This window comes from Ranitomeya imitator, chromosome 1 (genome assembly GCF_032444005.1).
Source record: "Ranitomeya imitator isolate aRanImi1 chromosome 1, aRanImi1.pri, whole genome shotgun sequence".
NCBI classification, from domain to species: Eukaryota; Metazoa; Chordata; class Amphibia; order Anura; family Dendrobatidae; genus Ranitomeya; species Ranitomeya imitator.
This window is the reverse complement of record NC_091282.1, coordinates 466,341,797-466,369,752: the sequence shown is the minus strand read 5'-3', so window position 1 is coordinate 466,369,752 and position 27,956 is coordinate 466,341,797. Positions and strand designations below refer to the sequence as shown.

The following is a 27,956-nucleotide window of genomic DNA, read 5'->3' as shown; positions in this document are numbered from 1 at the left end:
TGCCCATGGTGCGGAAAATACCGCACGGAAACTCTGTGTTGTGTTTTCCGCAGCATGTCAATTCTTTGTGCGGATTCCGCAGCGTTTTACACCTGTTCCTCAATAGGAATCCACAGGTGAAATCCGCACAAAAAACACTGGAAATCCCCGGTAAATCCGCAGGTAAAATGCAGTGCCTTTTACCTGCGGATTTTTAAAAAATGGTGCGGAAAAATCTCACACGAATCCGCAACGTGGGCACATAGCCTTAGGGTTAGGGTTGGAATTAGGGCTAGGGTTGGAAATAGGGTTAAAATTAGGCTGTGGTTAGGGTTAGGGTTAGGGGTGTGTTGGGATTAGGGTTGGGGTTAGGGTTAGGGTTGGGATTAGGGTTAGGGGTGTGTTGGGGTTAGGGCTGTGGTTAGGGGTGTGTTGGGGTTAGGGTTGAGATTAGGGTTAGGGGTGTGTTGGGGTTAATGTTGGAGTTAGAATTGAGGGGTTTCCACTGTTACGGCACATCAGGTGTCTCCAAACGCAACATGGCGCCACCATTGATTCCAGTCAATCTTGCATTCAAAAAGTCAAATGGTGCTCCCTCCCTTCCGAGCCCCGACGTGCACCCAAACAGTGGTTTACCCCCACATATGGGGTACCAGCATACTCGGGACAAACTGGGCAACAATTATTGGGGTCCAATTTCTCCTGTTACCCTTGTGAAAATGAAAAATTGCTTGCTAAAACATAATTTTTGAGGAAAGAAAAATGATTTTTTATTTTCACGGCTTTGCGTTGTAAACTTCTGTGAAGCACTTGGGGGTTCAAAGTGCTCACCACATAACTAGATAAGTTCCCTGGGGGGGTCTAGTTTCCAAAATGTGGTCACTTGTGGGGGGTTTCTACTGTTTAGGCACATCAGGGGCTCTGCAAATGCAACATGACGCCCGCAGACCATGATTTTTTATTTTCACGGCTCTGCGTTATAAACTTCTGTGAAGCACTTGAGGGTTTAAAGTGGTCACCACACATCTAGATTAGTTCCTTGGGAGGTCTAGTTTCCAAAATGGGGTCACTTGTGGGGGAGCTCTAATGTTTAGGCACACAGGGGCTCTCCAAACGTGACATGGTGTCCGCTAAAGATTGGAGCCAATTTTTAATTGAAAAAGTCAAATGGCGCTCTTTCCCTTCAAAGCCCTGTCGTGCGCCCAAACAGTGGTTCCCCCCCACATATGGGGTATCGGTGTACTCAGGACAAATTGTACAATAACTTTTGGTGTCCAGTTTCTTTTTACCCTTGGGAAAATAAAAAAAATGTTGCTAAAACATCATTTTTGTGACTAAAAACTTAAATGTTCATTTTTTCCTTCCATGTTGCTTCTGCTGCTGTGAAGCACCTGAAGGGATAATAAACTTCTTGAATGTGGTTTTGAGCACCTTGAGGGGTGCATTTTTTAGAATGGTGTCACTCTTGGGTATTTTCAGCCATATAGACCCCTCAAACTGACTTCAAATGTGAGGTGGTCCCTAAAATAAAAAAAAAAAAATGGTTTTGTAAATTTTGCTGTAAAAATGAGAAATCGCTGGTCAAATTTTAACCCTTATAACTTCCTAGCAAAAAAGAATTTTGGTTCCAAAATTGTGCTGATGTAAAGTAGACATGTGGGTAATGTTATTTATTAACTATTTTGTGTCACATAACTCTCTCATTTAACAGAATAAAAATTCAAAATTTTAAAATTGCAAAATTTTCAAAATTTTAGCCAAATTTCCATTTTTTTTTTTCACAAACGAAAAAATTATCAACCTAAATTTACCACTAGCATGAAGCCCAATATGTCACGAAAAAACAAGCTCCGAACCGCTAGGATTCGTTGAAGCGGCTGCCAATCATAAAAATCCACTAGAAAACCCCTTATAAATAGAAATCAAACCCCCTTCATCAACTCCTTAGTTAGGGAAAAATTAAAAAAATGTATTTATTTCCATTTTCCCATTAGGGTTAGGGCTAGGATTAGGGTAAGGGTTAGAGTGAGGGTTTGGATCCCTTTATCACCTTGATGGTGGGTTGGGGTTGGGGCTAGGGCTAGGGTTTGGATCCCTTTATCACCTTGATGGTGGGTTAGGGCTAGGGTTTGGATCCCTTTATCACCTTGATGGTGGGTTGGGGTTAGGGTTAGGGCTAGGGTTTGGATCCCTTTATCACCTTGATGGTGGGTTGGGGTTGGGGTTAGGGCTAGGGTTTGGATCCCTTTATCACCTTGATGGTGGCCTAGGGTTAGGGTTTGGATCCCTTTATCACCTTGATGGTGGCTTAGGGCTAGGGTTAGGGCTAGGGTTAGGGTTTGGATCCCTTTATCACCTTGATGGTGGCTTAGGGTTAGGGCTAGGGTTAAGGCTAGGGTTAGGGTGAGGGTTTGGATCCCTTTATCACCTTGATAGTGGGTTAGGGCTAGGGTTAGGGTTAGGGTTTGGATCCCTTTATCACCTTGATGGTGGGTTAGGGTTAGGGCTAGGGTTTGGATCCCTTTATCACCTTGATGGTGGGTTGGGGTTGGGGTTAGGGTTAGGGCTAGGGTTTGGATCCCTTTATCACCTTGATGGTGGGTTGGGGTTTGGATCCCTTTATCACCTTGATGGTGGGGGGTGGCTTATCAGTGTCTAGACTTGTTTTTCTCTATTGAAACGCATGCGTTCAAAAATGCAACCAAACGCATGTGCTTAAAAACGTATGCGTTTACATAGACAGCAATGCTTTTTTTTACGCAAACCATGCGCAATCGAACGCATGCGTTTCCTGGCGGCAAATAGACGCCTCTAAAAATACTACATGTTGCATTTCTGCGCCAAGCTGCAAGCGACAAAAAGACGCATGCATCGTCAAACGCGGCAAAACGCGATAAAAAAAACTCATGCGTATTTAATGTTAAATATAGAAAAACACGACGCATGTGTTTATATGCGGTACAAACGCTGTGGCAAAAAACGCAAATGTGAAACCAGCCTAAGAACTTCATCGTGAAAGGGTGAATGCAAAATCTGCAAAGGTCCTGGCACTCATTATGTTGATGAATTAAACTGAACTGGACTCGTTTAGGCCCTGCCTGAGGCTTCCACTGCTGTGGGCGATTTCTTTCGTGAGTGCCCTTGCCAATCCTGATTTTTGCATCATCTACTCTCCTCTTACACAACTGTTGCAGTAGAGTTCCGACCATTTTGGATTTCCATGAAAGGGGTAAAGCTGGCCATAAATGCTTACGTACAGGACTGTCATGGTCGTTTGTTTCAAAGCATATGTGTATGGCAGCATTGGCAATGAGTTAATGGGGGATTGGAAGATGTCTGCATGTTGGTGAGAAGCAAAGCTCGGCCTATGTATGGCCAGTAGTGGTCCTGCTGTAGGGGACAGGGTACATACACTGTATAATGAGTTCATTTTGTATATACTGTAGTTCCTTGAAGCGGGTCTAAAGCTTTCAGACAAATGTCTTGAAGATGTTTCTCAATGCTTAGCCTATGTATTACACTTTTCTTTCCAGGTCAGACATGACTAGAGGCATAATGTACCACCTCATCTGGTAAACTCCAGGCTATTGACGTCGCCGAGTGCACACATCCCGCATCCACTCAGCTTTTCTATAACAAAATCTTGACATTAGCTCTTTCTCTTCTATTAGGAATGGATGACTAGCAGAACATAGATCATCTAACTAGTGACACTGCCTGCCTTTCCGTCATGTAAACAGCTTTTAGCATTTTAGTTTCTATGTCGTCATTCATTTCTTCTTCCGAATGAAGTAAAACCCTAATAATGACTTGCGCTTTTAACGCTTCTGATTTTAGGCAATCTATGTATTTCAAAAAGCTGCAATCCTGAGCATGCTTCCTGAGGAGGCTGTGAAGTCCACGGGAGAAGATATCGTGGCCTTGTTCAGGTAAGCGAGTACCTGATATTTCTCATCTTTAAGGGGAATCAATCACATCTGATGGCAGCATGATGTAGAGACAGAGACCCTGAAATACTATCGCACTGCAGATCTATCAGTTCTGTTCTGCTGTCACATGACCATTGAGGCTTGTGATTGGCAGCAGCGGTCAGGTGACGAGAACAGCACATCACTGGAGAAATGAGAAAATGTGTCATTTTAATACATATTTTAAACCTCGCTTAATATGTTTGCTGTGTACCACTTATTGACGTGTGTGCCAAACCATCAGGTGGTCGAAGTCTTGTCAGACCTTTCTATGAAGCTGCACCAAATATTTTATGTGTTCTGCCAGTTCTCTGACATGAAAACAGCTTACAATACTACTACTAAACGTCTTCCATTGTGGTACCTTTACATTGTGTTGGTCTCTTTCAAAACTATCGTTTTTATTTTAGGCAAGTAGAAGGTTTGAAACAACGAATTGCTGGAAAATCTATACCGACAGAAAAATTTGCTGTTCGGAAATCTCGAAGATATGCAGCAGCAAACCCAGTCAAACTGGTCCTGCCTGCCTTGGTAAGCCTGATAACTCCTCCCTCTTGTCCAATTTCCATTTCTGCATTTTTGTTTTTCCCTAGCCTTCCAAGAGCCATAACTTTTTTTTTTTTGTGTCCACATAAATGTTATAAGGGCTTGTTTTTTTGCAAGACTAGTTGTACTTTTGACGATGCTGTACCATATGGCGTATTGGAAAATGAGGGGGGGGGGGGGGGGAATTCCCAGTGCGGTGAGGATGTGAAAAAAACCCCACAATTCTGACATTGTTTTTTTTTGGTGAACTGGTTTTTATGGCATATATTTTGTGGTCAATATACACCCCTGCCGCTGTCTTTCCTGGTATCCAGTGCCGTTCCGCTCCCCCTCCCAGTGAAGTGGTACCCTCGTTAACGGGAACCTGTCAGCAGGATTGTGCACAGTAACCTACAGACACTGTCAGGTCGGCGCTGTTATACTGAATACGATGATACCTTGGTTGATTAAATCCGTCTTGTGGCTGTTGTGTAACCTTTATTTTCAGTTTTGAGTTAATTATATGCTCATGGCCTGTGGGGGGAACTTTGTGGTGCTCTGCTAAGGCTGGTTTCACATTTGCGGTTGTATCCGCAGTGTTTCTGACGCATACATCTGCATGCGTCTTGATTTCCTATCTTTAACATTGTAGATGCAGGTGCATGCGTTTGCTTACGCATTCGTCTTTTCGCAGTGTGCGGCGGGGAGCCGCTAACGCACCATGTTGAAATCTTTGAGGCGGCAAATTTCCGTCAAATATGCGCAGGCATGTGGATGAGGATAAGTGCGTTACAAAAACCCATTACTGTCTATGGAAATGCATGCATACGCATGCATTCGATGCTCTTGCATACTTTGGACTGCGCATGTCCAGGAACTGATTTAGACACGCCCATTGAGACACACCCTCCTGGAAATGTCAAACGCATGCGCATAAAAAGCGCAAACGCATGCAAAAACGCATGCAAACATTTTTATTTTTTTTTGCAGTCATGCGTAAGCTGATGCGGATAAACGCCTCGTTATTATGGGTTTGCATGCGTTTTTGCATGCAGTTGTGGATGATAAGCTGCGCACATAGATGCAAATGTGAAACCAGCCTTAGGTATTCATCAGTCTGGCTTCTGTCAGGTCACTGATCCCTCACTGACATGCCCCCTAGTTTGCATAATGAATATTATATGTATTGAAGAAAAAATCCCCTTCTGCAGGCAGGTGCCAGCGCTGCAGCATGATCGCATCTATAATGTGCATTAAATTGTTTTATTTGGTTATATAAATTGATTCTGAAAAAAAAAAACTTTCTCAAAATGGCGCTGGCCACCTCTTCGCAGTAGCATCTATAGGCGATCTGATAGCTGCTACAGCACGGGCGTCGGTGGCGCCATCTTGATGAAGACGATTTTTTTTTTTCCCCCTCTAGCAAAATAGTGCCTCTATTGGATCGCCGATGGATGCTACTGGGCAGGCGTGGCTAGCGTTGTGTAGAGGTTTTTTCCCCAGAATCAATGTATAAGACTTAATAAAACCATTTAGTGCACATTATAAATGCGATCATGCTGCAGCGCAGGCGCTTGCCTGTGGAGTTTTTCTTTTTTTTTTTTTTGTAATTTTTTTTTTTTACAGTGTGTGTATGTGTGTATATGTCTATCTATCTCTATCTCTATCTATCTATCTATATCTCATCTATCTCTCTGTATCTCATCTATCTCTCTGTATCTCATCTATCTCTCTGTATCTCATCTATCTCTCTGTCTCTCATCTATCTCTCTGTCTCTCATCTATCTCTGTCTCTCTCTCTCTCTCTCTCTATATCTATATCTATATATATATATATATATATATATTCATTATGTAAAATAGGAGGCAGGTCAGTGAGGGCTCAGTGACATGTCAGAAGACATACCCATGAATTCCTAATCAGAGCACCACATGAAGACCCCCCCCCCCCCCACAGTCCCACCCCGGAGCACGAGCATATCATTAACTGAAGATAAAGATTAAACAACCACCACAAGACAGATTTCATCAACCAAGGTATCATTTTAATCAGTATAACTGCGCCGACCTGACACTGTCTGTAGGCTACGAGAACAATCCTAGTAACAGGTTCCCTTTAGAGAGAGGAGTGACACGACGCTGGGTACTGTAGAAGGTGGAGGTAGGCTACGAGAATAATCCTAGTAACAGGTTCCCTTTAGAGAGAGGAGTGACACGACGCTGGGTACTGTAGAAGGTGGAGGTAGGCTACGAGAACAATCCTAGTAACAGGTTCCCTTTAGAGAGAGGCGTGACACGACGCTGGGTACTGTAGAAGGTGGAGGTAGATGAATAGATATAGATAAACGCACTGACTGTACACAATGCACATATACACAGATTTAGTGAAATTTTATTTTTATGGCAGTGCTTTTTTAAGGAGCAGAGGTGGCCTTTCTGAGGATTGATATTTTTTAAACCAGAGATGGGAGACCACACATGTACCAGTATCCAGTCTTTTTACAGCTACTGCATGATACTCTAGATTTATTATAGTGGATCCGAGATTACACCAGGTACTCTGTCACGTCTGTTAATCTCGGTATCAGCATTTCTGAACTCCAGTTAATCAGTCCGCGTTAATTTTTTCCAAGAAATGTTTTGAATGAGTAAGACATTATTATATTATAAATAACTAGATAGTGGCCCGATTCTAACGCATCGGGTATTCTAGAATATGCATGCCCACGTAGTGTATTGCACAGCCCACGTAGTGTATTGCACAGCCCACGTAGTGTATTGCACAGCCCATGTAGTGTATTGCACAGCCAGGTTTGTCACAGGTTAAAAAAATAAAAATATACTCCCCTTTCCGAGGGCCCCTTGTAGTCCACGGCAGCTTCGAGTCCCAGGGTTGGTATGAGAGCAGGACCTGTGATGACGTCGCGGTCACATGACCGTGACGTCATGGCAGGTCCTTCTCCCATACCATCTTTGCCACCGGAATCTGCAACAGAAGATGGTGGCCGGCGCGTGCGACTACGTAGGGTGAGTATAGCAGGTGTTTTGGTTTTTTTTTTTTTAATTATTATTTTTAACATTACATTTTTTACTATTGATGCCGCATAGGCAGTCAATAGTAAAAAGTTGGGGACACACAGGGATAATAGCGGCAGTAACGGAGTGCGTTACCCGTGGCATAACGCAGTCCGTTACCGCTGGCATTAACCCTGTGTTAGCGGTGACCGGAGGGGAGTATGCGGGCGACAGGCACTGACTGCGGAGAGTACGGAGTGGCCATTTTCTTCCGGACTGTGCCCGTCGCTGATTGGTCGCGACAGCCATGACAGGCAGCTGGCGAGACCAATCAGCGAATGAATAACCGTGACAGAAGGACAGACAGACGGAAGTGACCCTTAGACAATTATATATAGCCGTTCCAAATTTAAAGAGAAGCAAGAAAAGGACGGCACTCGAGAAACGTGCACTCCCCAGGACCAGAACTCACTGAAAGCAATCGTCACAATCAGCCTGTGGGCATAAGGTGCACTAGCAATATAAGCATGAAGCTGAGTAAATATCAAAGAACAAAAGTCTGCGCCACTCACCCCGTTTTTGCTGTGTGAACGTGTTCTTTATTGAAACGTGACTTTATGGAAGTTCATACATCCAGCTGGGCAGCAGGTTTTACAGGAGGGTGCGGTGATGGGTCCAGGTGCACCTGGACCCGTTGAAGCACATTCAGTGCGAAACGGCCGTCGTCCACTCTCCATCACCGCACCCTCCTGTAAAACCTGCTGCCCAGCTGGATGTATGAACTTCCATAAAGTCATGTTTCAATAAAGAACACGTTCACACAGCAAAAACGGGGTGAGTGCCGCAGACTTTTGTTCTTTGACAATTATATATAAGATGCAATAAAAGTTAACCAATGAAAATATCGTAAAGGGTTGTCTCAATTTTGATCTCGCCAAGAAGCACTCCTCAATGAATGATGATTTGGCCCAGTGCCATGGTTGTACCACTGGCCTGAACTGTGCATTCTGCTGTAAGCACAGCGATCTCCAGCAATCCGGCCAGCGTCCGTGCAGTGCTTACAAGCTCCTAGCCTAGGAGATTGGCCACCTCTGATAGACAGCAGAGCTGGCTGGTGACCTCCGCAACTAGCACAGGGCTGCACAACATTTTTTGGTCCAAGGGCCACATTGCCATACTTAACCAGTCCCAAGGGCGCAATAATATGTAAAGAGGTAATTGCATGAATTCATCACCAGCACAGCTGTTAGGACATTAATACATCCCCAGAACTAAGTTTTGGGTATTTGATAAAAAAAAAAAATAATAATAATTACATTAAAACTTAAAGGGAACCGGTCACTCTAAAAAAAAATGCTATTAATCTGCAGATATGGGGTAAATCTGCAGGTTAAGAGCTGTTTAATGCTGGCCGGTACCTGCACGTAGCCGAATGCTGCGGTGACAAAATTTAACTTTTAGCATTCCCGTTTCAGTCACGGGGATAGACGACTCTAAGTTATTTAGAGGACTTTGCATAATAGAGTAAATGGTGGCCATTACGGATTGAAAAGGTTTAATGATGTCATGTTGACTGAAAATAAAAAATGTCTAAAAGCCTCATTTAAATTGCCCATTTTGGCTTTCAGGAAATGATGTACGTGTGGAATGGCTTCACGATAGTAGGGAGACGTTCTGATCTAACTGAAAGTCTGCTGGTCACTGTCGAAAAGGCAGAAACTGCTCTGCAGAATGAAAGTGAGTGTTAAACTTACAATTTGGTTACTTTTTTTCATAAGAACTGTGTACTTTTAGTGAATTGTTTTTTTTAATCGCTCCGATACTTTCTTCACCCTTTTTATTTGAAAATGATTGTTTTCTTAATGAATATTATAAAATGGGGAAGACAAAAGTTTTTAGCCTAATATACAGAAGAATCTAGATAAATAAGATTATGTGCATGTTAAACTCGAAGCTCTTCTGGGGAGTGCAACGTAACTAGAAAATACGATTGTGCTTTTTCTTATAGGAGAGTTTAAAGGGAATCTGTCAGCAGGATTGTGCACAGTAACCTACAGACAGTGTCAGGTCGGCACCGTTTTACTGAATAAAATGATACCTTGGTTGATATTAGTCTTGTGGATGTTGTTTAACCTTTATTTTCCAGGACGTCCCTCCTGACAGCACCATGGAGGACATCCTCCTCCTTCTGGCAGGGTCAGGAAAAGCACACGAGAGGTTAAAAGACCCCACCCCGCCCCAATTCCCTTTGTGTTTTTTCTGTCCCTTTATGGAGGGACACACGAGAGAGGGACACACGAGAGCAGGACAGTAGAGCTTACCGGAGGGCTCAGGGCGATCGTGCAGCTAGTCCAAGATCCTTCCCCCCTGTCAAGAGGCCCAGGGCCGACACTCCCTGGTGGGGAGTCGCTCTGCCCCAGAGACCAAGTAGCGGACGTGCTCCTGGGTTGAGCCGCTTCTCACAGTGGGATGCTCTCTGCTCAGATACCAGCCAGCTGGACATTACTTCCAGAAGTCGGAGACCGAGGTTGTTGCACTTCCGGTGACATCAGAGGTGCCGGGGTAAAGGCCGTCGTGCGTTCCAAGTTGGCATGTGGAACTAGTGAGACAGGCAGCATACTGGCTTCCTGGAGCGCGCAGGGTGATCAGTGGTGCTATGGAGGATTCTGGCAAGATGGAGCAGGATGGTGGGGTAAGTGCGCTGTGCACAAACTACCCTCAGCACGCAGCCTATCCTCAGCACGTAGTCAGTCCTCAGCATGCAGCCTATCCCCAGCACCTAGTCAATCCTCAGCACGCAGCCAGTGCTCGAGCACTTAGCACTGACTATTCCCTCTCTTGTGCTGTACAGGCTAAGGGAACCCCAGCTACGCCCCTGCCTATGCCCAAAACAGTTTGGCAAAGCCTCTGCAAAATCCAAGCGATGCCCCGTATGTAACGTGAAGCTCCCTGACACCTACAACAGAACTCTTTGGTACACCTGCACTACCAAGGTCGTAAGGGAGGAACAGCCATCCCTGAGATGAGGTCGTACAGGCCTCCATATCTAGCCTCTCCCATCAGAAGCCCCAGAGTCTGGGTCCGTGCCCTAAACGTCCTAGGTGGAAGATGGAACTGAGCTCAGATGAAGAATCCCATTCCCTGGAGTCTGACAATATCTCACCCTCTTCCTCCTGGTCTGAGAACCAGGAATGGGCTGATGATATTTGTTTTCATTAGAGGATATGGAAGAGCTTGTACAGGCTGTGAGGAGTCCAGACAGGACTTAATGTTCGGGGGCCTTAGAACGCAAAAGCAGCGTGTGTTCCCTATAAGTGACCACATTCGCGTCATGGTATTGGAGGAGTGGAAGGATGCGGACGTCTGCTGGTGTTGTCGATCCGGAGGACATTAAGGTCCTGGAAGAAATACCGAAGATCGACGTACCAGTGGCTAAGGTTGCTAAAAGATGTCCATCCCATTTGAAGACTCTTAAAGTTTACATGACCCAATGGACAGGAAGGTGGATATCCTCCTGAAATGGGCTTGGAAGTTATCCACAGCCCTGATCAGGACAAACATAGCAGCTACTTCAGTGGCTAGGTCTATGTTTCTATGGATGGGGCAATTGGAGGAACATCTGTCAAATAAGACCCCTAGAGATGATATCTTGGCCTCCCTTCCCTTAATGTATCAGCCAAGAAGGCAGTGGCAGATTTTGTTCAGATTCTGTCCAACGCGTCCCGTAGAGCTATCTGGCTAAAATTCTGGTCTGGGGATAATGCCTCCCAAGATATAGCTGTGCTACATCCCCTTTTCTGGGTTGAGGGTTTTCGCGTCGCCATTGGATAACATTCTGGAGCTGGCTTCCGACAAAAAGAGGGGGTTCCCAGAAGACAGGTCCAGAAGGAACCAGTCTTTTCGGAAAGGAGGCCCTAGCCGGAGGCAGCCTGAATACAGAAGTCAGGGGAAGGCCACTAAAGGAACCTACAGCAGTTCCTATGGTAGAGGAGGAAGGCGCAAGGGCTCCCTGTTTGGGTCAGGCTCCATACCCAGGAAACAATGACACCAATCTGATTGGGGGAAGGCTCAAACAGTGTGCTGGAAACTGGTGCCTGATTACCCAAAATCAATGGGTCCTCAGGACCATAACAGAGGGGTACAGAATAGAATTCTCCCCTTCCTTTGAAAGATCTATCGCCGTGACCATCGTGGCAGCAGGTTCAGCTATGTTGGCAGACCTGTTTCACCGTAAATCAAATAAGTAGGTACCAAAAAGGTTTTAGAATTCACCAAATAGCACCAATTAAAACCTAGCTAATAATAATAATCATCATAATAATAATAATAATATATGAAAAAATAACAATATTAATAGTTTTAACCCCTTCTGATCCCTCCATGGCTACGATCGCTCTGGTGACCACTGTCGCCACCCCCAGATCTGATTGGAGCTTGCGTCCATGTGACGCTATCTCTCCATTCAGATGTGGAGGGGCAGAGTAAACCATGGCTCTCGGTGTCCAGCTTCATGCCGTCCGTGGAAGCTGAACAGCGAGGTGCCTCCTTGCTGCCCTGCCACATACCGCAATTGTCGCTGCCGTCATCGCCAGGTACTCCCCTCTGCTGCCCTCCCCACCCCCCACATCTGCTCTCTTCCCCCTGCCTCAGTGATCACCCCCGATCACCCCCCTGCTGCTGCCTACATCTGCTGCTGCATCTCCTCAGCCCCCACGCATGATAGCCCCCTCCTGCCCCAGGTGATCTCCCCCCTGCCCTGGTGATTGGTTAGGGTTGAGATTAGGGTTAGGGGTGTGTTGGGGTTAAAATTGGGGGGTTTCCACTTGTTAGGCACATCAGGGGTTCTCCAAACCAGACATGAGCCCGCGGACCATTCCATCAAAGTCTGCATTCCAAAACGTCACGACTTCCCTTCAGAACCCGATGTGTGCCCAAATAGTAGTCTTTCCCCCCCCTCCCCCACATATGTGGTACCACTGTACTCAGAACAAACTGGACAACAACTTTTGGGGTCCAATTTCTCCTGCTACCCTTGTGAAAATTAGATTGCAGTCTAAAAAAAATCATTTTTGAGGGAAAAAAAAAATTCTTATTTTCCAGGCTCTGCCTTATAAACTTCTGTGAAGCACTTGGGGGTTTAATGTGCTCACCACACATCTAGATAAGTTCCTTGGGAGGTCTAGTTTCCAAAATGGGGTCTCTTGTGGGGGAGCTCCAATGTTTAGGCACACAGGGGCTCTCCAAACGCGACATGGTGTCCGCTGACGATTGGAGCTAATTTTCCATTCAAAAAGTCAAATGGCACTCCTTACCTTCCGAGCCCTGCCGTGCGCCCTAACAGTGGTTTACACCCACATATGAGGTATCGGTGTACTCAGTAGAAATTGGACAACAAATTTTAGGATCCATTTTATCCTGTTGCCCATGTGAAAATGAAAATAATTGAGGCTAAAAAAAATTTTTGTTGAGGGGAAAAAAAAGTACATTTTCTTTTTTTAAGGATCAATTTGTGAAGAACCTGGGGGTTCTAAGTGCTCACTATACATCTAGATTAGTTCCTTGGGAAGTCTAGTTTCCAAAATGGGGTCATTTATGGAGGAGCTCCAATGTTTAGCACACAGGGGCTCTCCAAACGCGACATGGTGTCCCCTAACGATTGGAGCTAATTTTCATTCAAAAAGTCAAATGGCGCTCCTTCCCTTCCGAACACTGCCGTGCACCCAAACAGTGGTTCCCCCACACATATGGGGTTTCAGCTTACTCGGGACAAATTGGACAACAACTTTTGGGGTCCACTTTCTCCTTTTACCCTTGAGAAAAAAAAAAAAAATAGTTGCTAAAAGATTATTTTTGTGACTAAAAAGTTAAATGTTCATTTTTCCTTCCATGTTGCTTCTACTGCTGTGAAACAGAAGGGTTAATAAACTTCCTGAATGTGGTTTTGAGACCCTTTGTGTCACTTGAGTATTTTCAGCCATATAGACCCCTCAAACTGACTTCAAATGTGAGGTGGTCCCTAAAAAAAATGGTTTTGTAAACATTGTTGTAAAAATGAGAAATGGCTCAACTTTTAACCCGTAACTTCCTAACAAAAAAATGTTGTTTCCAAAATTGTGCTGATGTAAAGTAGACATGTGAGAAATGTTATTTATTAACTATTTTGTGTCACATAACTCTCTGGTTTAACAGAATAAAAATTCAAAAGTTGAAAAGTGCTAAATTTTTGCCAAATTTCCATTTTTTTTTTTCCCCACAAATAAACCCCAAAATTATCAACCTAAATTTATCACTACCATGAAGCCCAGTATGTAACGAAAAAAACAATCTCAGAACCGCTAGGATCCGTTCAAGCGTTCCTGAGTTATTACCTCATAAAGGGACACTGGTCAGAATTGCAAAAAGTGGCCAGGTCATTAAGGTCAAAATAGGCTGGGTCATGAAGGGGTTGAATTTAAATGATGTTGCCCCAAATATAGATCCAGGTTTATACATGGCAAACAAGATCTAAAAAAAAAATATGGTGATAAAGGATCATAGCTAATATCCAATAAATCAGACAAAAAGTTTATTATAAGCTGCACATCAAATCAGAGCCAATGCCCTTCATTTAGGAAATCAAATGCTATTGGCGGATATTCGTTCCTTTGACACATGCGGACAGGCATTATTTCCACTCTGAATTCCATCTAAGATGAGTCTAAATACTTTTGGGCTATGGACCAGTATGTTCTCCTGAAGAACCAACTAAGTGGGGAAACGCGTCGAAGTATACCTGCTGGCTTACTATTGGGGTATTTGATCTCCTAAATGAAGGGCATTGACTCTGATTTTGATGTGCATCTTATAATAACAAAATCTTTGTCTGCGATCTTGGATATTAGGTATGATCCTTTAACCCCATTTTTATATTATGGGATCTTGTTTGCTACGTATAAACCTGGATCTATATTTGGGGCAATGTGCAATATGATTATTTAAATCATTTAAAATTGAATGATGGTGCATGATACATATGATGAGATACCATGGTGTATATTAGATGGTGATATATAACCTATTAAGATACCATTTTTTTTTTTAAATCTTCATAGAGTTCTGCACTTTTTTCTTGCCTCATTTGAATATATTTCTATCTCTGGGAATACGTACAATATTTTTATCTGCCCATTCTCTATACTTATGATTTTGGTGTCTGTATTGTAGCTTTGCACCCTGATATATTGCACATGCCATATGGTGTATCAGAGGTAGAATATTGGGCCTACTAATAACACATATGGTACAATATTGTTGTGTTTTTGCACTTTGCCTTTGTTAGGGTTTACCAGGGACAGGGAGGGAGAGCCGTCGGTGAGCGGGGCGCCATTGCGCAGGTTGAAGGGTGCCAACCTCTGCTGGTAGGAAGGGAATCCCTAGTGATTTAATAGGGTAATTTTTTTCCCTTCTATCTTCTTCTTCTTATTATTATTATTATTATTATTATTATTATTATTATTATATGCTTATACAGACCCAGATCAGAAGGGGTTAAAACTATTAATGTTTTTATTATTATTCTTCTTATTATTATTATAAGCTATGTTTTAATTGGTGCTATCCGATGAATTCTATGTTGGCAGACCTGGAAGAGCTGGCCAGCTCAGCAGTCATAGTCCTGGTTCCCTTGGCAGAGGTGGGCAAGGGTCACTATAACTCCCTATTCTCCATCATAAAACCGTCAGGAGAGGCCCGCACAATAATAAATTTAAAACCTCTGAACCTTTGGGTCAGATACAAAAGGTTCAGGATGGAGTCAGTGAGATCCACAGTCCATCTCATAGAGATGCAGTGATGTGCACTCTCGATCTGAAGAGTGCTTGCTATCTGGTTCCTGTACATCCAGCGTCCCAAAAGTTCCTGAGATTCGCCATAAACCTGCCAGACCGAACCTGCCACTTCCAGTTTCAGTGCCTCCCTTTTGACCTGGCCTCTGCTCCCCGAGTTTTTACGAAGCTGATATCAGAAGTGGTGGCTTATCTAAGAAACTAGGGGATAGTAATAGTACCATACCTGGACGACTTCCTCTTGGTGGCGATCAGTGGAAGTACTGACTCAACACAGAGATCAGACAATTTCAGTGATGGAATTTCTTGGCTGGTCTATAAGCCATCAGAAGTCGGAACTAATACCAGAGACCAGGAAGGTCTTCCTAGGGGTGGTATTGGACTCCGGCCGCAGAACATCCTCCTTACCAGCAGAGAAACGAGTTGGTGCAGTGCAAGGTCCAGGAGCTACTGAAACACCGCACCTCCATCAGATCAGCCATGAAGGTGCTGGGTATAAAGGCCCCTTCACATTAAGCGACGCTGCAGCGATACCGACAACGATCCGGATCGCTGCAGCGTCGCTGTTTGGTCGCTGGAGAGCTGTCACACAGACCGCTCTCCAGCGACCAACGATCCCGAAGTCCCCTGGTAACCAGGGTAAACATCGGGTAACTAAGCGCAGGGCCGCGCTTAGTAACCCGATGTTTACCCTGGTTACCAGCGTAAACGTAAAAAAAAACAAAACACTACATACTTACCTACCGCTGTCTGTCCCCGGCGCTCAGCTTCTCTGCACTCCTCCTGTACTGGCTGTGAGCACAGCGGCCGGAAAGCAGAGCGGTGATGTCACCGCTCTGCTTTCCGGCTGACCGACGCTCACAGCCAGTACAGGAGGAGTGCAGAGCACAGCGCCGGGGACAGACAGCGGTAGGTAAGTATGTACTGTTTTTTTTTTTACTTTTACGCTGGTAACCAGGGTAAACATCGGGTTACTAAGCGCGGCCCTGCGCTTAGTTACCCGATGTTTATCCTGGTTACCAGTGAAGACATCGCTGGATCGGTGTCACACGCCGATCCAGCGATGTCCACGGGAGATCCAGCGACGAAATAAAGTTCTGGACTTTGTTCAGCGACCAACGATCTCCCAGCAGGGGCCTGATCGTTGGTCGCTGTCACACAGAACGATTTCCTTAACGATATCGTTGCTACGTCACAAAAAGCAACGATATCGTTAACGATATCGTTGTGTGAAGGTACCTTAATGACAGCTTGCATCCCCTGTGTCCAGTGGGCACAATTCCACTCAAGACTCTTGCAGAGAGACATCTTGTCAGTCTGGGATCAGCAGCAGTCATCACTCGACAAAACAATATCCTTATCCCCGGCAGGGAGAAGATCTCTACATTGGTGCACTCAGCTCAGGAACCTGCAGGTGGACGTGCAATGGATTGCCTCCCCAGGCATTGAGATTACCACAGACGCTAGCAAGTAGGAATGGGGAGCCCACCTAGAAGGAAGAATCCTTCAGGGCAGATGGCCAGAAGAGATCAGCCACATGTCTTCCAATTACAGGGAGCTATATGCTGTATGGGAAGCTTTAAGGCAGAATCGGGAAAGGCTGAGGCTGAGCACATCGGGATACTGTCTGACGATGTAATGATGGTTTTCTTCTTGTGGCACCAAGTGGGCCCCAGACATCGGGCACTCCAGGACTCCTTTCAGTAACTGGGATGCATCTCGAGGGTTCTCAGAACGTCGTGCCAGATTACTTGAGCCGACGGGAGATCTGGCCAACCAAATGGAAGCTGAACCAGGAAGTATTCCAGTATCTGTATCATCACTTGGGAACTCCTCGGATAGACCTGTTCACAACTAGGAAGAACTTAAAGGTGTCCAGATTCTACTCTCTGAACCCATCGGACATCCCGAAGGCCGTCGATGGGTTGAGTCAGAAGTGGGACGAGACCCTCTTATGCCTTTCCTCCACTGGCGCTTCTGCCAGCCATCCTCGGAAAGATCCAAGAAGACCAGGCGAAGGTAATCCTGATTGCCCCATACTGGCCGAGGAGAAGCTGGTTCCTGCTACTGGGGACCATAGAGGTAGAAGACACGATCCAGCTTCCACCGAGGGAGACCTTATTCATCAGGACCCAGTCTTCCATCACAATCCACAAAGACTGCAACTTTCAGCTTGGATCCTGAGAGGGACATCCTGAGAGCTCTGGGCTTGTCGTACCAGGTCATAACCACTATCCTGGCTAGCAGGAAACGAGTTACGTCTGCAATATATTATAACATTTTGGAAGAGGTTCTGCTTGGAGGGTGGCAGGTCCGACTTCGTGGCAGGGGTTCCCGATATCCCTAGGGTCCTAGATTTCCTGCAGTCAGGATTTAATAATGGACTTAGACCCAGTACCCTAAGGCCGGCCTCACACTCAGCATATAAAAATACGATCTGTAATTTACGGCCGTAATACGCAGATAAGTCCCCAAAATAGTGGTCCGTATGTCATCCGTAGGCAGGGTGTGTCAGCGTATTTTGCGCATGGCATCCTCCGTATGTAATCCGTATGGCATCCGTACTGCGCGACTTTCTCGCAGGCTTGCAAAACCGACATAACATACAGACATACAATGGATCCATGTGCTCCAAATAATCATAAAAACATATATACTGTGTATATGTATATGATAATATATATATATATATATATATATATATATATATATATATATATATATATATATATATATATATATATATATATATATATATAATATTCTAGATTATGGCCCGATTCTAACGCATCGGGTATTCTAGAATATGCATGTCCCCGTAGTATATGGACAATGATGATTCCAGAATTCGCGGCAGACTGTGCCCGTCGCTGATTGGTCGAGGCAACCTTTATGACATCATCATCGCCACGGCAACCATTATGACATCGTCACTGTGCCCGTTGCTGATTGGTCGAGGCCTGGCGGCCTCGACCAATCAGAGACGCGGGATGTCTACGTCCTTTATGACATCATCGTCGCTGTGCCCGTCGCTGATTGGTCGAGGCCTGGCGGCCTCGACCAATCAGAGAGCCGGGATTTCCAGGACAGACAGACAGACAGACAGACGGAAAAACCCTTAGGCAATTATATATATAGATGCTGGGAGCGTCACTCTGTCCGAAGCCTTTATAGACTGCGCAAGCGCCGGCGCAGTCTGGGCCTCACAGAGTGACGCTCCCAGGAGATCGCGGTATGCGTAAACGCTGAACGCACAGCGGTGGAACGGGGCCAGGTGAATATAGTAAGTGCTTGGGGGCTTGAGCTGGCGGCGATACCGGCACCTGACCCCCACAGCGCATCGGTGTCCCCGCCTGTTCATGCCCCCCAGCACTCTGCGCCCAGCGACGATAGGTGAGTATGGTATTTCCTTTTTTTATATATTGCAGCAGCATACGGGGCATATACAATGGAGCATCTTATGGCGCCATAAACCATAATGGAGCATCTTATTGGGCCATAAACCATAATGGAGCAGTGTACGGGGGCATATAGTATGGAGCATCTTATGGGGGCCATAAACCTTTATGGAACAGCGTACGGGGCATACACTATGGAGCATCTTATGGGGGCCATAAACCATAATGGAGCAGTGTACGGGGGCATATACCATGGAGCATCTTATGGGGGCCATAAACCTTTATGGAACAGCGTACGGTGCATACACTATGGAGCATCTTATGGGGGCCATAAACCATAATGGAGCAGTGTACGGGGCATATACTATGGAGCATCTTATGGGGGCCATAAACCATAATGGAGCAGTGTACGGGGGCATATACCATGGAGCATCTTATGGGGGCCATAAACCTTTATGGAACAGAGTATGGGGGCATATACCATGGAGCATCTTATGGGGGCCGTAGAACACTGTATAATACGGATCAGTAAAATACGGCTGATAGGAGCTGGGGCATAGAGAAGCATTGTACCGTATGTAAGCCGTATTTTCAGCACCTCTCTTACGTCCGTAAAACACACTAGTGTGAGGCCGGCCTCAAGGTCCAGATATCGGCACTAAGCGCCTAGTTCGATTATTTCCCTGGCCACTCATCCTTGGATAATTGCTTTGTCAGAGCCGTACAGAGACTGCGCCCTACAATCAGGCAGTCGACCCCTCCTGGGATCTAAGTTTGGTCCTGAGGTCCATATGCTTTTCTCTTGCCATAATACAAATTCTAACAGTCTATTCAGTAGGACTATCAGACTTCCACTATCCACCAGACTTCTGCACAACACAACTAATGGTCCCAACCCCATTTATAAGGCAAGAAATCCCACTTATTAAACTTGACAGGGCACACCTGTGAAGTGAAAACCATTCCCAGTGACTACCTCTTGAAGCTCATCAAGAGAATGCCAAGAGTGTGCAAAGCAGTCATCAAAGCAAAAGGTGGCTACTTTTAAGAACCTAGAATATAAGACAATTTCAGTTTCACACTTTTTTGTTAAGTATATAATTCCACGTGTTAATTCACAGTTTTGATGCCTTCAGTGTGAATGTACAATTTTCATAGTCATTTAAAGATTTTTCTGTATTTTCATCTGAAGGTGTGTCCATAGTTTTGGTCTGTACTGTGTATATATACCGTGAAGCATGGAGGAGGAGGTGTGGGGGTGCTTTGCTGGTGACATTGTTGGGGATTTATTCAAAATTGAAGGCATACTGAACCAGCATGACTACCACAGCATCTTGCAGCGGCATGCTATTCCATGCGGTTTGCGTTTAGTTGGACCATCATTTTATTTTTCAACAGTACAAGGACCCCAAACACACCTCCAGGCTGTGTAAGGGCTATTTGACCAAGAAGGAGAGTGATGGGGTGCTACGTCAGATGACCTGGCCTCCACAGTCACCAGACTTGAACCCAATCGAGATGGTTTGGGGTGAGCTGGACGGCAGAGTGAAGGCAAAAGGGCCAACAAGGGCTAAGCATTTCTGGGAACTCCTTCAAGATTGTTGGAAGACCATTTCCGTTGACTACCTCTTGAAGCTCATCAAGAGAATGCCAAGAGTGTGCAAAGCGGTCATCAAAGCAAAAGGTGGCTACTTTGAAGAACCTTGAATAGAAGACATTAATTCAGTTGTTTCACACTTTTTTTAAGTATATAATTCCACATGTGTTAATTCACAGTTTTGATGCCTTCAGTGTGAATTTACAATTTTCATAGTCATGAAAATACAGAAAAATCATTAAATGAGGTGTGTCCAAACTTTTGGTCTGTACTGTAATTTCCTAATACTTTTACCTGCTCTCTGTTTAGATCTATACCACCCATCATCTATAACATTATTGAAATCACCAATAAGAAGTAATGGTAATCCCGTACCTCACTGAAATAATTCCATAACCTCACATAACTTTTTCCCACTATATGGCTGTGGTATGTACATAACTACTATACATAATGCTTGCCCATAGATTTTACAAACAACAAAAATTATACTGTCCTTCACTATCAACATGGCTATTAAATTTCTTCAAATGGCGTAGACGCTCCTATTAATGGAGACCCCTCTAGCATATGAAGAATACGTGGAATGATATGCTTTCCCAATCCACCTCCTCTTTATCACCTCCACCTTTTCCTGAAGTAAATGAGTCTCCTGGAGGCAAAGAACTTCTGGCCTCCTCTTTCTAGCATATTCCAAGATTGCCGTTCTTCGTGTTTCTTCTGACAGTCCTCTTACATTCCAACAAAGAATTTTAATTCTATCACCCATCATACAGTTCTATACATGCAAATTTCTGACCCTTGAAAATATCTTGCAGCTTTCCGTATGCAATTAAACTCTTCCCTAAACAATTACCTGGACTTAGGGGGAAATAGCCCATATGCTGTGCAGATGTTCCTGTATACAATTCCCACTACGGTAATTGGTTGCAGCGTTCGGTATACGCTGTTCTTGCATTTTGCATCCTGCCACTATGTGTTGGACTGTTTGAGGTTTCTTTGCATAGTCTGCACCTTGGGTCTTGTCTTCTATGGATCTGGTACTTAGTGCTTTCTCTTGTGCTGCTATGATTAGTGCCTCTGTGGTGTCTCGGAGTCCAGCTTTCTACAGCCATTGGTAGGATGTCTCCATGTCCACCTCCATTTTCTGTCAATGGTACATCCCATGCAGCGGCTTGTCTTGCCATGGTGCATCATGTTCCTGTTCTTCTTTCGAGATCTGTTGTTGTTGCTGCCTACGTTCACATTGCGTTAGTGCAATCGCTAACGGAATGCACTAACGCAATGTTCAAAAAGGATTGCGTTTAGCGATCCCGCTAGCAAAAAAACGGACCTCGAACGCTGCAAGCAGCGTTCGCGGTCCGTCAGAAAATAACAGGACATCGCTACCGCATGCCAAAAATGGCATACGTTAGCGCACCCATTGAGTGCAATGCTAACGGATCCGTTACATTGCGTTGATTGCGCCATGTAACGGATTCTGTCAGCGGACACCCACTAACACAATGTGAACCCAGCCTTAGGCTTTCTCTCAGCATCTCATCTTTTGGTGCCAGTGGATGCAAGATCTGAGAATGAAACATCGCAACCACATAGAGCAAGAACCAGTCACCACTACAGATGCAGACATCCAACAGTGGATCAAGAACATGAAGAGCTGGACAGCACCTGGCCCACACATGATCCACACCTACTGGCTAAAGAAATTAACAGCGGTACATGCATGCATGGCAAAGCAGATGAACCAACTGCTGGAAGCAGGCCACCACCCACCTTGGCTAACAGAAGGTCTAGAGAAGTGCTGATCATGAAGGATCCTCACAAAAGAACAGCGCCATCCAACTACCGCCCAATAACCTGCCTTACAACAACATGGAAACTATCAGACATCATAGCCACCAAGCTACAGAACCAAATGAACCAATACATGAGCCCTGTGGAAATAAAAATTTATGTATGTCTGAATATAAAATAAATTTCACTTTCTGCAGGTAGATGGCGGCGCCTGTGCTGCATCATGATCACATGTATAGTGTGCATTTAATACTTTTGTGATGCTATAAATAAATTGCTAAAAAAGTGTCTGAAAATGGCACCGACTGCACCTGTGCAGTAGCAGTATATGCTGCAATATATATAATATTCATTATGTAAACTAGAGGGCAGGTCAGTGAGGGATCAGTGACCTGTCAGCAGGCTGAATTATGAATACCTAATCAGAGCACCACATGAATACCACACACTCCGAAGCAAGAGCATATCATTAACTCAAAACTGAAAATAAAGATTAAACAACCACAAGACAGATTTCATCAACCAAGGTATCATTTTAATCAGTATAACGGCGCCGACCTGACACTGTAGGTTACTGTGCACAATCCTGCTGACGGGTTCCCTTTAAAAGAAAACTGATAATAATCTAGTATGGTTGTACAAGTACAACCCTGAAAAAGAAACTCCTGTCGGAAGTTGCAGCTTGTCCATTCTTCATGGTACATGTGGAAAATGAAACAAATGAAAGCAGACTTTTGGTTTTGGAATATTTGCATGAAATAAACACAACATAATGAAGAAAAATGTAAGATTGAGACTTTTAGGGTAGCCTATCTGCTCCATTTGGATGGGTTCACATTGCATTTGGCAATGACTCCAGAAGGACTTCCATCCGAATGAGAAAACTGGTATTTAGACGTTCCCCAGATGTCAATGAGGCAAAGAAAGTTAAAACATATGAAACATTAGGACTTTCGACCCTCCCTCTTTCTTGCGGTGTCCAGTTTAGTTTTTTTTAAGCGGGATACGATAGCACTCTCCGAAGTGCTGAATGGGGATAAGGCCCTAGTGTGAACTTGGCCCTAGGCATTCAATTAATGTCTTGTGGACCACCTCCAAAAATGTAGCATTCCCAGTTACATGGTTTCTACATTGAGTCCTGTCATGTATAAACAAATGCCCTTAATGGAGCAATAGATGTGTCAAATTTATCTGTAGAACTCACTTGTATTTACATACTGTCTTCTTTTCTTTTTTTTTTTTTTTTTTTTTTTAATCTCCATTTCAGATCCAACTGAATACTTCGGAGATGATCAGTGCCTTGTCCAGTTATTGAAAGGCCTGTGCTTAAAACATCTTGGGAGATTATTACAGGCTGAACTTTGCTTCAACCAAGTGATACAGAGGTAGGGGCAAGATCGAAAAGATATTTTACCAATTCAATCAACATTGATGTATGAAACCACAGTAGAAGACATGTACAGTATTTTTTATTTACTTTGAAGTCAATGCTTTCTATTGAATCCGTACCGCACTCTGTGTGCACTCAGACAGGAGAAGAGAGCTCCTGTCTGCTGGGCTGCACAATGTTCAGGGGTTATTGCGCTATTGGTGGGGTCTCAGGACCTTGAACGCCTGCACTCGGCAAGCAATTAAAGTGCTGACAAACACGAAAACACATATTTAAAGTGTGTGTGATTTTCAGAATTCCACAACTTTTGGCCTTGCAATTTCAATATTGAGAAATGTGTGTAATATCTAATTTGTCTTTTTAGAGCCTTTAGTTGTTGAACAATACCTCTTTGTTTTCTGACATTTTCAGTGAAAAGAGGATAAAGTATGACCACTATTTACTTCCATGTACTCATTATGAGCTGGGACTTTTGTACAAAGAGCAAGGAGACAAAGACAAAGCCATACGTTTCATTGAAATGGCAAAGTAAGTAAGGTACTTTTTTTAGGCATTTAAATAGCACCATGTCTGTCAGTAAATGTGTATTCCCCATAAAATAATTCTAGGAAATCTGTCTCCGTAACTGTGTGTGAATTTATTTTGACACAAGCTCTGACCTATTAGTAATGTAAGGGCTTATTCACATAATCCTTTATCCTCCGCACTTTACTGTCCATGTAACAGACACAATTTCCAGCCGTACTGCAAGTCTTCTAATGCGAACATTATTGTACTATAAATTATGCAATAAATAAGGTAACCAAAGAAAATATCATAAAGGGTTGTCTCAATTTTGATCTTGCTAAGAATCACTCGTCAATGAATGAGGATTTGGCCCAGTGCCATGGTTGTACCACTGGCCTGAACTGTGCGTTCTGCTGTAAGCACAGCGATCTCCAGCAATCCGGCCAGCCTCCGTGCAGTGCTTACAAGCTCATTGCCTAGGAGATTGGCCACCGCTGACAGACTGCAGAGGTGGCTGGTGACCTCCGCAACTAGCACAGGATTACACAACATTTTTTTTGTCCAAGGGCCACATTGCCATACTTAACCAGTCCCAAGGGGCGCAATAATATGTAAAGAAGTAATTGCATGAATTCATCACCGGCACAACCGTTGGTACATTAATACATCCCAAGAATGTTTTGAGTATTTGAGAAGGGTTTTGAGCTTTTCTGCTTAAAAAAAAAAAAAAAAGTGAATATATGCTAACTTAAAGTGAACCTGTCACTAGAAAAAAACAAAACACTATTAACCTGCAGATATGGGGTTATTCTGCAGGTTAATGGCTTTAGGTGAAGTTCACACTAGGTGTTTTTCCTGCTTTTTTTATTTATTTTTCAGCTGCGTTTCACAGTAGCAGCAAAGCCTTTTGAGATTTTTTTTTTTCCTCCCCAGCAGCGTTCCTGTCTGTCACATGGACACTGCTGGTTCGGTCACTGCTGGTTCAGTCACTGCTGGTTCGGTCACTGCTCTGAGAATACAGAGTGGCAGCTATAATCGTGCTCCTGGCCCTGACTGACAGCTGAGGCCTAATGCAGAGGGTGAGTCAGTTAGGGCCGTGAGTTAAGTTGCAGCTGTCGTTTTGTATACTCAGAGTGGTGACGGAACCAGCGCTGTGACTGAAACCGTGCCCCATGCCCTGACTTGCGCTGGTTTTGCATTGGGGGCATCTGTCAGTTGATGCCAGGGGGAGCGGTTACAGCCGCCACTCTGTATACCTACAGTGGTGACTGAACCAGCGCCCCCTCCCACTGTGACGGAAACTAGACTGCTGCTGGGGAAAATAAAGATATGTTTTCTCCCTGTAATGTTACGATAAGTGCAGGTGCGGGCCAGAATTCTGTTAGCCTGCAGATTAACCCCATATCTGCAGGTTAATAGCTTGATTTTTTTTTTCTGGTGACAGATTCCCCTTTAAACTGAGTTTTTGAAGCAGAAACTCTCCAAATCCTCCTCATAGTACAGGAACCATAGTACCGAGGAGACACAGGCAGTATTGCATATTTACATGCCAGTACCATATAGAAGACATCTGTTTTTGATTTGAAATCCTCCTTCTTTTCTACTCCATTTTGTCCAGATGCAATGATGACATTTCATGCCCAAAGCTAGTATCTGCAGACTAACCTCTTCTGCCATCAGCAGCACTTCCCGGCATAATGCCCTTAAAAATAAACCTATCATTATACTGTCCCATCTAAATATCTCCTATGCAGTTCCCCTGAATAAATGCCCCTCGTAGTACTTCCTGCACAAAATATCCACCACACAGTCCCTCTCCATAATATACCTCCACACTGCCCCTCTCCATAATATACCCCCACACTGCCCTTTTTAACATTGTCTCCACTGTTCCTCACTATACTATGCCCCCTTTCACAGTCTGCAAATTGCCCCTTCATGCACTTTCCACCCAGTCACTTCAGCTAAAATAAAAGCATATTTCTTCAGCTCCTCCATGGAGTGCTTACCAGCCTGACGTCTCCTCACCCTGTGCAGCCCCGACGCATGCAGCAGTGTGATATCACCAGTGGGTTGACCTCCTCACACTGCTGCGCGTCGGGGTCGGGACTGATGCACGCTCCTCTGCCCCGTCCCGACACAGCTGTGTTGAAATGTATTTGTCTTTGAGACTCAAAGCCGTATGGGTTTTTTTTTTTTAAACTGCGAGAATATGTATTAACAAATTCTCTAATTTGAGCAAGCGCTTTTCAATTTTTTTCACCCATTATTATTGCTGAGAAAGCCTCTTTGAAACTGAGGTTGGTTTTGGTTTCTGCAAGTGTTCAGTGACTATTACAAGGGAATGTTTAACTACTCAATGTGTGTTCCTTACAGAAACAATTATAAAGACTATTCCATGGAATCCAGACTCCATTTCCGCATCCACGCAGCTCTGAGCAACCTAAAAGGCACGCCGCCATCAACCCCTCCATGATACATTGACCAGGCTCTACCTTTTTGTAAAGGAACATTTCATCTGAAGGAATGTAGAAACAGAAATATTTTGTTGGCGGTTGCACTGACTGTTATCCTGTGATTTGACCTGTTGTCCAATGTAGCTTTTATTTTCTATGGTAATTGTACTATAAAAATGTATATGCCTATTCTGCATTCTTTAAAAAAATACAGGAAAGCTGATATATATATATTTTGTTTCATGAAAGAGATAATTTATGTCCGTTCGCACTTAATGAAAATATTTTAAGACAATATCTTGTGCAGTAAACTATAATACAAAGATTTGGTATTCTCCTTGCTTTTTTTTATACGCTACACGGATGGGGCAAAAAAGTGCCTTATTTTACTGACTGTACAGGAATTTCTGGATGGCTTGGCAACCCTGCTTTGTTCAATGGCACACAGGAAGGCTGGAACAGAAAAGGACCTTTCCCAAAGGTGGAAGCATACAATAGTCCAAAATGTCATTCCCTGAAACAAAGGTGCATAGGTCAACCTATGAAAAACTGCACAACCACAGTATCCAAATGTCATTTACGTAGCCTGTTTTTGCTCTGCTTCCTTGAGTTTTTTTTTCTATCTACCATACAGCTCCAGAGATATGTTTTTTTAAATTAATTATTATTAATAATCCTTATATGGAACAGCCTAAAGACACGTCCTCCCACGGAGAACCCGGTCGGCCATGCACCCTTGGTAAAGACCTTAATAAAAAAAAAAAAAAAGTAAAAAAAAAAAACTATTGTGCACATAAAATAAAAAAAAAAAAAAAAAAAAAAAAAAATATATATATATATATATATAAGTCTTGTACTTGGGAGTAGCAGAAATATATTAACCTAAAAATCTGGCCACTTTTGACCTGGTGACAGGTGCTCTTTAAAGTGAAACACTTGCCCAACTTGAAGGCTATGTTCTCGCACTGCATCTCCACTGTGGACCTCATGCAGTGCAGAGGCCGGAGCAAAAATTCAAGCAGCATTTGCCACTGCAATGATACTGTAAAGGAGGAATTGGGTAGTCACATATTTCATTCTTGGCATTGTAAAATTTACACCTACATACACAGCGTAAATTGATATGCTGCTCCTCTTTAAAGAGTAACTGTTTTCATTTTTATTTCGTAGCTCAATAATACACTTGCCAATTAGAAAGTTGGTAACATATCTCATCAAGGAAATCTGCTTCTTTCTCCTGGACTGATCATTTTCAAAATTCTCATTTCACAGGTTAAATCTGTGTTCAGTGCAGACAGGTTTTTACATTACCGAGATAGGAGATGGCAGTTGCTACTGAAGAGCTTCTGTGTAGACAGGAGGTTGGAAAATGTAAACTAATGGTTACGCTTTATTTTAAACTAGATTTATTTTCCAGCATGTACCTGAGATTTATTAATTTCATGCACAATGCTGTCGCTGTAAAACACAGCAAATTTTCTGGAGGTGAATATGCAGCAGAAAA

The 27,956-nt window shown here is 43.9% G+C and overlaps 1 protein-coding gene across 3 annotated transcripts in view; it reads left to right on the top strand.

Annotated features, from left to right (window-relative positions):
* The window catches only part of TTC39B (tetratricopeptide repeat domain 39B), a 139,921-nt gene extending 113,144 nt beyond the window's left edge, over window positions 1-26,777 (top strand). For all 3 annotated transcript variants that reach the window (XM_069765148.1, XM_069765156.1, XM_069765165.1), the window contains 6 exons: window positions 3,817-3,908; window positions 4,358-4,478; window positions 9,116-9,224; window positions 23,367-23,484; window positions 23,901-24,017; window positions 26,373-26,777. In XM_069765148.1, the coding sequence (XP_069621249.1) occupies window positions 3,817-3,908; window positions 4,358-4,478; window positions 9,116-9,224; window positions 23,367-23,484; window positions 23,901-24,017; window positions 26,373-26,472 (657 nt within the window). In that variant the 3' untranslated portion in view covers window positions 26,473-26,777. The remainder of the gene's footprint in view (window positions 1-3,816; window positions 3,909-4,357; window positions 4,479-9,115; window positions 9,225-23,366; window positions 23,485-23,900; window positions 24,018-26,372) is intronic.
* The last annotated feature ends 1,179 nt before the right edge of the window (window positions 26,778-27,956 follow it).